An 11,491-nucleotide genomic window follows, 5' to 3' on the forward strand; every position below is an offset into this window, starting at 1 on the left:
GCTGATACACTTTAACGGGGTAATATCATGGTTTCACACCAACATCGAAATCATTAAACATGCATTTTTTTGACTACCTACGACTGTTGCACAATTTATATTCACAATGTTGCACAATTAATACTCACAATGATAAACTACTAACAACCAGAGCTGTAAAAGGCCTAATTTTATCAGGAGCTTTAAAACTGCTTAAAATGGGGGGGGGAAAAACCATTAATATCCTGGGTAGTCAGTAATGAATCAATTCAAAAGCAAAATTTCCCCTAAACTTGCAATAGGAGTGGATTTTTTTTTCAAGACATGCATTTGTGCTGCAATCATTTGTGCAGAGCTGAAAAGCATGATGCTGGAGCTAAGAGAAAATGTCATGAAAGCGGTTATTGTTTCTAGGCGAGGAATAGGTTCTGTTACATTCAGCAACCAGTTCAAATGCAGCCAAACCATCAAGATGTTGTGGAAACATCCATTTCCTAACTGCATCTCCTAGTCAGGGTTGTTGTGCACCTTAGTTAAGGCGTCAGTCTATTGCAAAGCACATGCTTGCACATAAAAATCATAAACTACAGGCAATTTAGAGAAGCCAGTTAGCATAACTGCATGTATTTGGACTGCAGGAGGAACCCAAAAAACCCTGAGGAAACTGAGGGAGACAGAGAAAGCAGGCAGACTGCACAAGCACTGAGCAGAGGTGACTTTCCAACTGCTAACCCTATAAGCAACAGTGCTACCCATTGTCCCCTTGTAGTAGTAAATGATCTCATCATCCATTTTCTGAAACTTCTTGTCCAGTTCTGGGATGTGGGGGGTGGGGGGGGAGGGGTCCAGAGGCGATCCCGGAGGCTACAGGCACAAGGCAGGGAACAACCCAGGATGGGGAGCCAACCCATCGCAGGGCACAACATGCAAATTCCACACATGGAACCCCGTCGGAAACTCGAACCCTGGTCCCAGAGGTGTGAGGCAACAATGCTAACCGCTAACCACTGCACTGCCCCATCTTTAATTCAATCTACTTGGTCAGCCTGTAAGGTGAATTCCAACTACTGTTTGCTACAATATACAACTCAAAACCTTCAGGCACTACATTTCAAGCTGATGTTTTTCACCCAAATCGTAAAAGGCTACCAAACAGTCGTCATGGCACTGGCAGGAAAAAAGGTGACAATCCACTTATGGCTCCAAGAAACACAGGATATTACCAAAACAATAACACAAGAACAAAGGACCACAATGAGTCATAAACAGACAGGGAAACACCAACTTAAATAACTAAGATAAGACTTAACCAGGTCACTGAACTAACAAGGACTAAAAAGTCTAAAGAACAAGTAAGGGAATAGACAAGACCAGAAACAGACCTATAAACTGAAACAGGCAAATGCGGCACACAACAACCCACTGCAGAAACGAACTACGGCAGGAACTTAAATACACACAGAAAACCAGGAAGAGCAAGGGACTGGTGTAACTCATAATCAATTAACCAATCAAAGGGATCACAGATTAACTAGAAGCAGGTGGGGTGCAGGGGGCGGCATGGTGGTGCCACACACCTCTGGGACCAGGGTTTGAGTCTCCGCCTGGGTTCCATGTGTGTGGAGTTTGCATGTTCTCCCCAAATCGTCGTGGGGTTTCCTCTGGGTACTCCGGTTTCCCCCCACAGTCCAAAGACATGCTGAGGCTAATTGGAGTTACTAAATTGCCCATGGGTGAGTGAATGGTGTGTGAGTGAATGGTGTGTGAGTGTGCCCTGCGTTGGGCTGGCCCCCCGTCCTGGGTTGTTCCCCGCCTCATGCCAGTAACTTCCAGGATTGGCCCAGGACCACTCCGCGACCCAGAAGGATAAGCGGTTTGGAAAATGGATGAATGAATGAAAAGATGGGGTGGATTATAATTAGCTAATCACAAAACAAGGATGTCAGCTCGGACATCATTCAGTCAGTGAGCTATGCAGGGGTTAGGGAGAGCAAGAAAGAACACTGAAAGCCGAAGGGCTAAGAGACAGGGGCAAAGCAGGATGACAGGCAATACCTGCAGGCCAAAAGGAGAAGAGACACAAAGGACCGGGTCAGACGGTACAGACCCTGACAATAGTATTTACATGTGAAGCAGTGGAGAATTTTTGTTGTTCTTAATACAATTTGTTCAATGCAAGATGACAGCAAACTGAGGGCCTCTCACAAGAAACAAGACAGCCAAAACAAGATACCACAAATCACAAACTCACAGGTAAACACTATGTGCAATTCAACAGTTAAAGGAAAGAAATCTCATGGAATATGTCACACAGGAAATAGCTGGATAGTGGGTAGGCCTTAGATTAGCATTTCACAGCTAGACTCACTGAGAAACGTTTTACAATAATGGTTAGAAACATAGTAAAATACAACAGTGTCCAATAAATCAATGAGTATCAACCAGTGATACATCAATGTCTTTTTTCTGCAAGCACAGCTCACAGGACTGGCAGAGCTGATGCAAGCAGGTAACAGTGGAAAGTGCACAGAGGGAAGAATCTCAGGCTAAAGGAACATTCAGAGCTTTTTTGTAATTACTGATTCACAAAAACAAGCTGCAAAGAACAGTTGTAATAACGCTAAAACGACTTCCAACAAAAACCTCAGAATCTGCATATTTTGTATGACGTGCTACAGTTACAATACTCAGAGCGATGCTACAGCTAATGTTCGCCTTGCAGATTGTGCATTTTCCATGCGGTTCAGGATGAAAGTCAGCCCATATTTAAAATCTTTGTTACTGGCACGTCTCAGTGCTTCCTCCAAAAAAGAACGGCCACACAAGCTGATGTCATAAGGCTTTCCAAAACACTCAATGGTATAAAACGACGGAGTTAGTGTTAAACAACACTATTAGCTGCAATGATTATCTTGATAATTACACTCATCAGCCTTTGGCCTCAGGAAGGGAGAGGTAAGTGACTTTTGAGACGACCACTGTATTCTATATTAATATCATCATTCATTCAATACTTAAACTTGTGAGATAATTAATTAGCACTAACTTGCAAAAACTTAGACCATGGGACATTTCTTTTCATTTGTTGGTGTATTCTGTCTGTTTTTCCATGTTTTATTTGGATTTTATTCACTTTGACTATTCACTTGAAATCAACTGTTACTAGAAAACCATTCATGGTCATTTTCTTCCCACGCTGCTGCTATGCTCAGAAAGTGTTTAAACTGTAAGCCTGAAAGGCTGGCCTCATTTCCTCACCTTACAAACCTGTCTCCCCTCAGCCCTGCACGTGTTCCAGCCCTACAGGACTGTGGGCCGCGGAGGTGAGGCTGTGATTCGCTGTTCCTACGAGCTGTCGAGTGGGACGGAGGAGCTACACCTGGCCTTGTACCGCGGCCAGTATGAGAAGCAGGAGATGTGTGCCTCCACTTTCAACACTAGGCAGTCCTACTTCGAAACCGAGGGAATAGTGAAATGTAGGGGTGAAATTTCGTCCAATGGTGTAAACCTCACTGTGACTGGACTGAAGGGTGTCGACACAGACCTGTACTTCTGCGCCCTGGAAGTGCTCTTTCCCCCACCTTACCTTCTCCGGGTTGGGAATGGAACCATAGTCTACATAGAAGGTAAACAACCCTAACCTCCCTAACACTGATCTTGTTCACCTGACTGTTTTTCAGTTTCCAATAATGATCACATGTAAGGCAATAACACATAAGTTTAGGAAACACTTCTTAGTCCATTTTCTTGGACAGAGCACAGAAGATGGCATGTCTGCTCTGTAATTAGAACAATCCTTAACATGGCAATGCTCTCAGGCTCCACATTATGAAAAAGATTTTTTTTTTTTTTTGCAGTATTGTTTTTTTAGGAAATACTCATCGAGACTATCGTCATAGTCTCATTTTCAGGGAAAAACATGATGATTTTGTGAATTATCGGCTCTGACACAAGCAGAGAAACCACTGAAGGCAGTGAACAATTGTGGTTAAAGTGATTACCGTCTTCTTTTTGAGAAGGGATGCCCCCAGCCCATAACTTACCAGCTACATCACACACGGATCTCATTTAGAGTGGAAATAATAGTCTGCATGATTGATCAAAACAGTTTTATTCCACTGAATAATTCCAGCAAGTGAGGTTAGATTCTAATCCTAAGAATGTAGCTGCTCAATATGCGCAATACAACAATAGTACCGCAGCAGCCAATATATTGTTCCGTAACAGTTTCATCTTGTTTTCTGCAGAAGAACCTGACTGTCCAGCACATGCAGAGAAAATCGTAGCTGATCCAGAGGACACCTCAAAAGAAGCATATGTATTACCATTGATACTGTTTGCGTTCGTCGTCATCATCATTGTCATCATTGCGGTCATCAATAATGTAAGTCTGTATGCTAAACACAAAAATGCTTGCGTATTTGTGCTAAATAGTCATATAGCACTTATATCATAAAATAGTCCAGCTATCACTTATTGAAAACATAGTTAACTACTGAAGGGAATGCATGTTTTAAAAGTTGAAATCGTTATTTGTTTTGTTTTCCATATGCCAACATAGCCCTGCTTAGTTGCAGTTGTACATTGGCCCCCAAGCCTTTACCTTATGGTGCATCTCTGTTGTAATTGCAGATCATCAACATGAACCACAGGAGGAAGGTTGTTGGAATGCCTCCTGTCGCCTCGAAAACATTGGACTGCAGATTTGGCTATGAGAATTTCCTATGAAAATTTACCATTGAAAATGTATGACATTGCATGACTTTTTAAGTTAACATTATATGTTTTTTTTTTACTGTGTACTTTACAATGTGAAGTTTGGTGGTGCAACATAACACAGATATAACCTTTTAAACAAAGGAATAAAACTATAACATTTAAAATGTCAGAATTAAGGAATGTATTTTTTCACATTCAGTAGCTTGTAGTGGGATTTCTTACATAACCTTTATTACAAAGTTCTACGCATGACATTGTTGTGGTATATTAATTCGTGTAATACACAAGCGATATTTTATAACACATTTTGTTACACATTATTAATTTTCAGGGATCCTGTGCTACCACACATGACTCTGTAATTTTATTTAGAATGTGTGTTATTTTGTTTTATTTATTTTTTGATGCGCACATTTTCAGAGAGAATGAAATGTCTCATAGGAGTTTTCAGCTTTCAGTGTGAAATCTAGCATCGCCAGCAGGTGTCAGTGTGTCATGAAATTGTTCACAACTGCTTCTATAAACTGGAGTTATATTCAGCTTATGACCATATGAAGTGTTTGAGGAATACCTTAAATGTGCTTTGGATTTCATGGACTGTGTGTTAAATAGCCATGGTAATATGCAAAAATGTGAACCCTAATAATGACCTCCCTTATACTTGGGAGCTCTTTCGCACAATACGTCTGTATTTTAAAGATATTGTTTTATCATATTGTCCCAGCTTCTTTGAAACGTGTTTCACAAAATACAATTAAAATTTACTGTGTACTTCAAACAATTCTGTTGCTGTTGTTTGTTGTTTATCATGACACAATTATTCTTTGTAATAATGATGTCAGAACCAGGTGTATATGAATTAATTGAATCTTATAATTATATTAATAATGGTATACTTTTACGATTGTGCCTGGCTGGGGGTGGTGTGTAACTGCGGGTTCAAATTCCTTGGCTGATAGAGTGATGTCACCGTTGGATAGGGTGACCAGATAATCCATGTCATCCCGGACACCTTGAGCTACTTCAGGTTTTACAAACTACCTTAAAACCGAAAGGCTCCTGCGCTTGGCTAAATTGTTAAGTTCTTCTTGTGCTTTGACTGGTTTGTTTCCTTGACTGAAAGACTCATCTAGCTGTTTCACATTAACATTAGTGACACGTACATGGTTATAGGAGACTGACCATGCAATCAGCACACAGCAAGAACTCAGTGCTTAAGTGAAATCCAGGTCCTTTTAATTTAAATGGTAGGTTACAAATCCTGTCCTAGCTCAAGGTGTCTGGGATGACATGGATTATCTGGTCACCCTACCGTTGGACCCTTGAATAAGGTCCTCAACATCTGTTCTAGAAACTGACTGACCCGACCTTCTCAATTGTACATCACTTTGAATGAAAGTATATGCTAAATTAGTAAATGTAATTTAAATTCTTGTTATAACACTGATACAAATCACATTAAAAAACGCAAATAGTCAAAAGTGCAAAATTTCTGACACAGCTTAAATACAGGATGCTGTGCTTGAAAATTTCAAAACAATTTCTTTCGCACTGTTAGTTATTATCAGTTTTGTGGTCACTGGTGCTCTCATTTTGTGTTCAAGACCCACAACACAAGCTTTCAAAACAGGATGTGGGGTGGCCAGAGTGCAGATCACGAAATGGATGATATAGTTCCTATTGAGATCAACCATCAAAGATACTAATTTTGCATTATTTTCATCTGGGAAAAAAACTAAGTTGAACACCTCATTGAAAAATTTCAAGTCAGTAGTCTAAGGGGTTTGATGACACAAAGTGTCGCATTCTAACCTTTTGGCTTTTGTTGGAATGGAAAGTAATTTCTCATAAAAGACATCTAAAAGCAAAGAAAATGAAGTTTCCATTTGGCCTTACCTTCTTCCTTTTTCATTATGAGAGTTCTTGTGAGAGCTATTTGCACCTCGCCAGCGAACATGCCCACATGTTCTTCACACTGTCTGCTTCGTGAACTAACAAAAATATACTGTATATTAAACAGTATATTCTAATATATTTTAAATGACTTGTGAGACGTATGATGTATTTTCAAATATATGACTTAAGATATTGTTTATATTATATTTGTATTAAGTATAGATAAGTGGGTAATACTCATATCTAATTCAATTACTGCTCTATTAGTGCATGACAGATTATGGGGGCCATGAATTTGCAATTTGAAAATATTCATAAATTATTACACAAAAATACAACAGAAATTGTTAGTAGACCAAGACTAAAGTCATCCAGTTATAATTTTGCAAATGTATTTAAACAAGTTAAAATGACCTAATACAATTTTGACATTTTTTCTTTCCACACGACAATAAAGAACAATAGATGTGTGCAACAGCTGGTTGAGCAACACACAAAAAGCTCCAGATAGCTATTACAGCATGTGGAGTCATCAATAGTAACACTATCATTGTTAGGACATTAACTCATATATAAATATTGCAAGGACACGAGCAGTATAATCTTCAAAGAAATATCTTAGTGGAATGCACACATGAAGACATTTCTTTTTTGAGACACATAACATGTGGCAAATCACATAAAGTGCTGTGCGCCATGTCATTTACTGTATCAATAGCAAAACACTCCGTACTTCCCTGTTCCTCAATCAACAGGTATTTTTAAACATTTTCAATGTCTCCACTTTGTAACAGAACAGAGAAACTGTTTCTTTTCCTGACTTTTTTGAAGTCCTCTAGTACACAAGAACGTTATTAAATATCTGAACAACTGTGTCTGGTGTAACTGTTGCATGTTCTGGGTTTTCTTGAATAATGCATCGCAACAGCTGCAACCTTGCTGTTACTTGTTCAAAGCTTCTCAATTGCGCATGCGCAGACAAATCGTTGTTAGTACTTCTTCGCGCGCAGAAAATATAGCGACAGAAATGCAGACATATGCATTGTTTCCTGTAACGCTGGCCCAGACAAAGACGCAGTTAGTGTAATCGAAACCAAATGGGTAATAGACTTTGATTCAACTGACATTTCAAAAACTTATCTTGTGGAATGTGTATACGTGCTGCAATTAACAGGTAGGTTGCCTGGTAGCGCATTTATAAATTCCAAGTTGTTTCCTAAACTGATACTTTTAATGCTATTTTAGACACTAACTTTATAGCAGCTTAGTAATACAGTGCTTCGAAGTATGTTTTGTGAATTACATGCAATGCAACACAAATGCTAGCACGTTGCTAGGTCAGGGTTAGGCAAATTTAGCTACGCCAAAATCTACTTTTCCTCTGCTTTCCTTGTCGTTGTATTGTAGTCTTTAGACATTTAGTACGATGATAAATATAATTTAGATCATGTAACTCATTTATATGTTTCAGATGAAGAAGCTGCTCTCAGATTGGCTGAGTGGGAAATGACTAAAGAGCCCTCTCCAGTTATGAACACCAGACGAATTAGGAAGCCAAAACGGCTGGATTTTTTAGAGGTCACAGAAAAAGAAGTCCGTTCATTTTCTCACATTAAAAAGATAATTTAAGGTAAAGAAACTATTGGCTGTGCTGAACTCAGCCCCATGTTAAGTTTGTGGAACACATTTACAGTGAACAAGTGAAAATCGATGTTTCGGTATCTTCTGACAGTCATGCGTTTGGTACCAGTCAAAGGTTTGGAAATTAAATTTTCATATTTTAATAGATTCTTCTTAACTTTTAGATTTTGCTTAACTAAATTTTCAAGAATTTCTGATTGGTGGGAAAAGCCAACTTTGTGCCTTACTGAGATGGACTTGAACTTTAAAAAGATGTTAAATATTTTTGTTCTGGTTGTACATCACAATGTCAGTTCCTCTATTAAATTTAATAGGGAGAAATACATAGTTTAGGTTTAGCGAATGAGAATCTTTTAAAAGAAAATTTTATGAACATGTAAATGTAATTGAAACATGTTTGTTAAACAATACATTAAGTCAGCAATGTACAGATGTAATGTACTGTACATGTAAGTAAAGTCAAATACTTGTTCATACACAGGAAAGCCACACATGAACCTCCTGTTAGAGCTGCAGTTTGACACGCCATCAGCTATCTGTAGTGAGAGCTCAGATGACGGCAGGGTTAAGGAGCTGCAATCCAAATTAAGTCCTTACAAAAGGAAAATGCCAAACTCCGTAACCTGGTAACTCGAGGAAAGTAGTTTTTTTTGCGTTTTGTTTAATTAATTTCCTTCTGTGCAGTGAAGTTTTGCATCCATCCACCCATGTCATGGACCTGTCATTTGCTGTCTTTGTTTACAATTTTTCTGGTCAGGTGTATTGCAATAAAGTTACATAAAAGTCATTGCATTTGATACCACATTGGATGAAATCGAGACCACAGTTTAGTACAAGAACAGTAAGTTTATTTTAAGTCAGTAATACAAAAATACCATGGTTTACAAGAAAAAAAGTTATTTTGCATTTTGACATCAATAACTACAAAATAAATTATTAGTGACTTTCTTAGTAGCTTACAAAAGCTGCCTGTTTTTTAAACACAGAAATACCCGCAATGCTGACTGATATGAAAAAAGTGCTGAGCATTCATTTTAAAAGGGGTGAAGAGAGGGATAGTTACAACACCAATGGCACCACCCAGATGCTAAATCTGGTGAAGTGCGGGAGACCATCAACACAAGAATTTGTGAACTGAGACACCAAATGAAGAGTAAGACAATGGAGTCTACATCTACTGCAAACAACATGAATGTGTAGTTGATTTTTCCGATTAATCAGACATATTCTGTTTACAAAAACATGTTAATCAGGATATAAATTTGATAAGTTCAGAAACAAATAATATGTATAACTTTACAGCATTCTTCTGTAAAAATAATTTAAAAATAATTTGATGTTTTATAAATTTTTCTCAAAGTTTTGCTGAATGTTTTGTAAATAAAGGTCTAAATAAATGTTTTTTAGAAACAGACTTGTGGAAGAAGGATTATCATAAAACTATTTTTTTCTTTATTATATTTAAATTGATTATCTTTGCATTTTGGATAGAATTTAATAATACACAAGTGGAGACGTGACTACTGTTTTAAATATGTTTAAACATGTAATGTATCAGGAACAGTGTTGAACTGCTCACATTGTTTCTAGGTTGAATGTCATAAGGAAAACATTGAGTTATGCAATACATAATTTGCAAATATATCATTAGATGTATGATGTGAAGTAGGTTATATTAATAGTTATATGATTCCTAATATATTCTGAAATATATTTGAGTAAATGTATTTTTCAAACTGCACATCATACATCTAACAATACACTGACATTTATATTATAGTGTAGCTGCAAATATTATTAGATGTATGACATGAAATACTTTAAAAATATAACTCAAAATATATTTTAGAATGTATGAGATCATATAAAGCAATATATTGCATTAAAAGATTTTGTTCTTGTAAATCTCAATATATGAAAAGCGGCAATTGTTTATGTATTTTCCAATATATTATAATATATGAAAACATATGTATTCAATACATTTTTCCATACAGTATATTATAGGAATATGCATGTGTAACAATGCCACAAGACAACTAGCAAAACAATGTATATGGTAGCCCACCATACAGCCTGTCTCCTGTGGAATGTACCAGGCAGATATGTCTAGGGTTGAATTCTCGCAGAGAGCTTTTTAAGCGGCCAGGTGTAGCCTATGGAAATGGATACTAAAAGATGCTGTATAATTAAACCTCCCTTTCCTTAAATAATATTAACAGTGTGAGCCTCCGCTTTGAGACATATCTCAAAGAGTAAATAGACTAATGAAATATAAATTCAAACTAATAAACTGAACAGCAAACACTGTAAGCCATTCTGTTAATGTCACCCAGCAACAGTAATTTCAGATTCTTTTCAAATAAACCTCTGGCCAAGCGTTACAATTTAAAAGGAAGAACCACCATTTATTAACACCAGACCATGACGGTCTGCATTTGAACATTCGCACATACAAATACATTCAAAGCCGGATGACGACAACAACAACAAATAAAAGTAAATAAAATAAACCACCCGGGACTGTTTCAACCCACCGTCTGAGGCACCGTCTCGTCGGCGCGCATGTCGGAGCTCAAACCAAATAGGCGAATGTCCTCTTTACTCACACAGCGTAGCCGCCGACCGAGGAACAGCAGCTAGAAAAGTGGATGAACAGGAGAACTGAATCCAGATCAGCGTCCTGGCAAAAATAGTTCCCCGAATGGATAAGCTCCGTCCCAGTCCCCCGTCGTTTCCCCTAGACAACGTATTTCAGTCCGACCAAACAACTGAAGCTCAGACGCTCGTGCTGCTAACCGACAGGCCTCCACCATTACTTCTCCTAGTGGCTAGTAGCTATCCCGCGGATGGTTCGCTCCTCCGTGGGAAAAAAACATTTCTGGACAGAAACCGTCCAAAAACAAAAAAACATACACTTAATATTTAAACGTTTATCAATCCTTATTCAACTCTCTTTTCCTTAGACACAATCCCCCCCATCTCCGTCTCTCTCTCTCTCTCTCTCTCTCTCTCTCTCGCTCTCGCATGCTCCTCAACATCCCCCCCGGTTTTCAAAATAAAAGTCTCTTGTCAGTTCCTACTAACGGTATCACAAAGGCCACATAGAATTAAATAACAAGTAAATATTCTTAAGCAAACTCACACATTTTTATGAACATTTCAAACAGAAATAAAGCCATATCTCACAGGTGTGTTACACATGTTTTTTATTTTTTTTATTTTTTTTAATTTGTGGGATGAATAATGCAATTTG

General features: G+C 38.0%; 1 protein-coding gene and 1 long non-coding RNA gene across 3 annotated transcripts; both read left to right on the top strand.

The window, feature by feature from the left end:
- The first annotated feature begins 2,810 nt into the window (after positions 1 to 2,810).
- cd28 (CD28 molecule) lies at positions 2,811 to 5,453 on the top strand. The gene is made up of 4 exons (XM_023806103.2): positions 2,811 to 2,934; positions 3,261 to 3,605; positions 4,227 to 4,363; positions 4,612 to 5,453. The coding sequence occupies exons 1-4, from the start codon at positions 2,883 to 2,885 to the stop codon at positions 4,705 to 4,707; spliced, it is 630 nt and encodes a 209-aa protein (XP_023661871.1). The 5' UTR covers positions 2,811 to 2,882; the 3' UTR covers positions 4,708 to 5,453.
- A 2,138-nt stretch (positions 5,454 to 7,591) lies between these two features.
- Positions 7,592 to 9,649, top strand: LOC111840670 (uncharacterized). 2 transcript variants are annotated; one of them, XR_011992436.1, is made up of 3 exons: positions 7,592 to 7,768; positions 8,066 to 9,076; positions 9,222 to 9,649. It is a non-coding gene; the product is annotated as an uncharacterized lncRNA (long non-coding RNA). The 2 variants fall into 2 exon arrangements; XR_002837487.2 differs by having other exon boundaries at positions 8,066 to 9,649.
- Positions 9,650 to 11,491: the final 1,842 nt, after the last annotated feature.

This window comes from Paramormyrops kingsleyae, chromosome 1 (genome assembly GCF_048594095.1).
Source record: "Paramormyrops kingsleyae isolate MSU_618 chromosome 1, PKINGS_0.4, whole genome shotgun sequence".
In the NCBI taxonomy this organism is placed as follows: domain Eukaryota; kingdom Metazoa; phylum Chordata; class Actinopteri; order Osteoglossiformes; family Mormyridae; genus Paramormyrops; species Paramormyrops kingsleyae.